Source organism: Montipora foliosa, chromosome 14 (assembly GCF_036669935.1).
Source record: "Montipora foliosa isolate CH-2021 chromosome 14, ASM3666993v2, whole genome shotgun sequence".
Classification (NCBI taxonomy): domain Eukaryota; kingdom Metazoa; phylum Cnidaria; class Anthozoa; order Scleractinia; family Acroporidae; genus Montipora; species Montipora foliosa.
Genome location: NC_090882.1, coordinates 7,714,311 through 7,716,810, shown reverse-complemented (window position 1 = coordinate 7,716,810; position 2,500 = coordinate 7,714,311). Strand labels below are relative to the sequence as shown.

The window sequence follows — 2,500 nt, the reverse complement described above, 5'->3', positions numbered from 1 at the left end:
AGATCAACTTTCACCCGTGCCAACCCTGCCCTGCTTTCAAAATGGTGGACTTATGTTGAAAACCTTTAACAAGCCTTTGCTGCCAACAAAACGCTGGCTCTGCAAGCTACATGTATGACTTTTTCTTTAGTTACATTATAATTTAATTGGCATTTGAACATGATTGTTTGAAATTGCCCAACTCATTAAATTTTGTGTCATTCAAGTGAATATTCACAAAGGTGACGCAGCCATTTTTGATACAGCTGGTTGAAAATGCCGGTCACATTCCACTGAACTGTGACATGTGACCTGTGTTTTAGACCTGCCGCTTTTGAGAGCATGTCTTATTACACCACAAATCATTACATTCAACTTAATGGCCTTTTAGAATTAGAAGAATAAATTTTCAAGGCTGGTTTAGATTGAAGTTTGATACACCAGTACTTGTTTCTAATGACTGGTGTATTGAAAACAATCCAATAAGGGAAGTACTTGTACTGTTTCCTTTGGGATGGTTCCTTTAAAACCATTGTTTAATTAATTAACAGGAATAAATTTAGGTCGTATTCTATTGGGATCAACCTTTTTAAGTTGGTTGAATTTTTTTGGGTTCTATCGGGGAAAAAACGTTTCGGTTGGTTTGGTTGATCAACTTTTTCAGCCGTCATTAAAGTAGGTTGAAAAGGCATGGTCAGTGACCGCTGTCATTTCGGCAGGCTTTTTAAAGTCTGCCGTGGGCTACTGCTGTTGTTGACGCTCACAACAAAAAAGGGAGAGTTACTTGTGCTTGACACACACATTGGATATGGAAGAAGTAGCAGAATTAAGAAGCGTACAAATCAGCGAAAATGCAGTTAATCCCAAGAGTTTGTTATCAGATTCATATGCTGTCATCTTCTAAAAGTTCCAAAAGGGGCGACATCACAGAAACCAGCTGCCATGTTGTTTTCCCTGAACTTGTGAATGCAGAGAAGTCTGGTAATGCCTGTTCCCGTGAACCAGTGTGTTTCATCGGAAAACAGTTGGAAAAGTGTTCTACTAAGAAACCTCAACTGCTTCAACCTAAACCAGTTATGGTTGATCCCAAAGGAACACGACCTTAGTGTTTATCCCAGGGTGGCAGTTAACATTTTAGGATGTAACTGTGACTTTTATTGCAGAACAGCAGTTAATCAAGTAAAATTAATTAAACAGTAATTTGCCTTTTAATTAGGTTTCTCTGATATTTACTTCAAAGAACTGTCACAAAACAACAATTTTTCTTCTTTTTTTGCTAGCCTCAAACCTGAGGTTGTAGTAAAAAATCAGGAGATCGTCATATCCTTTGCTAAGGAAAGTGGCAAAAAGATCATAGATCCAGGTAACTTCATAATATGCTGTTCTTTTTTCTACATGCTGACAATAGACTGCATGAGTAGCATCATAAAAAAATGCACTCTATGTTGTTTACTTGGTATGTTATATTATTGGATCTGATTTTTTAAGAAACGCTTTGCTGATATACCAGCACTTTACTTATTTATGAAGCACTCGCTCCGACGGCACAAAATCAGTACCAGAACTGTTCTTATACTAAAGGAAAGAAAAATGACAAGCAGCTACTAAACGCTTTGGGAAATGTACTTCATAGGTGATTTTAGAAGCTACTAACTTCAGGGATCAATAAATGGCAAAACAATATTACAACACTGGAAGGAAGGGCAAACAACCCCTTCCCCCCCCCCCCCCCCCCCCAAAAAAAAAAAAAAAAAAAAAAAGAAAAAGAACAAAAAAAAAACAAACAAACAAAACAAAGAAAAACTAGTGCAGAGAGACTGTGTGCAGAAACACCCCTAATTAGCTGGATGCAGATTTCAATAAGCGTCACAAAGTGTTCCCTTTCTCTTTCCCCTTCTTCAACATCACTTATGTCTCGGAATTATACAGACAATAGGCCATTTCCGAGTTCACGTGCCTCCTCTTCAAAGCCAGTCTAAGTGTTAAGCTTTTCTTATGAAAATTAGTTTTCATTCATATGACTGTAAAGTAGAACTAATTACCGAAGGAGGCAGACATGAACTCAGAAATGGCCTATTAACGTCACAATTTGTCCCCCAAAGTGCTGTTCCTCAAATGAGGATAAACAGCTGCTTGCATTTATCCGAAGCTAAAAATAACACTATTCTTTACCCTTACCTTATTGTTGGAAATAGGTAGCATATCCTTACACTTAAAGGGATATGTCAAAATTGGGTGTGCATCTTTATAAGTATAATTATTTCTGGACATAAGTGAAAGTGACAGGCTTGTAACGAAATAAAAAGACCAGAGAAAACTATTTAGATTCATAATAAACTAAGAGGTGTTGGCATGAACAAAGACAAACACCAAAAAGGTTCTTCAAACTCATTCATTATGCTTCACCTGTGAATTTATGACTATTTTCAGGACCATTGTATTTGAAGTGTTGTGAGATTCTTGAGGTTTTACACACGTTTTTTGATGGAACAAACATTAAGGAGGAAAATGTCAAGTCCAG

The 2,500-nt window shown here is 37.0% G+C and overlaps 1 protein-coding gene across 1 annotated transcript in view; it reads left to right on the top strand.

Annotated features, from left to right (window-relative positions):
• The window catches only part of LOC137984796 (centromere/kinetochore protein zw10 homolog), a 23,323-nt gene that overhangs the window by 9,089 nt on the left and 11,734 nt on the right, over positions 1 to 2,500 (top strand). Inside the window, exons 10-11 of the mRNA XM_068832083.1 lie at positions 1,260 to 1,342; positions 2,410 to 2,500. The exon at positions 2,410 to 2,500 is cut by the window's right edge and continues 41 nt beyond it. Coding sequence (XP_068688184.1) covers positions 1,260 to 1,342; positions 2,410 to 2,500 — 174 coding nt within the window. The remainder of the gene's footprint in view (positions 1 to 1,259; positions 1,343 to 2,409) is intronic.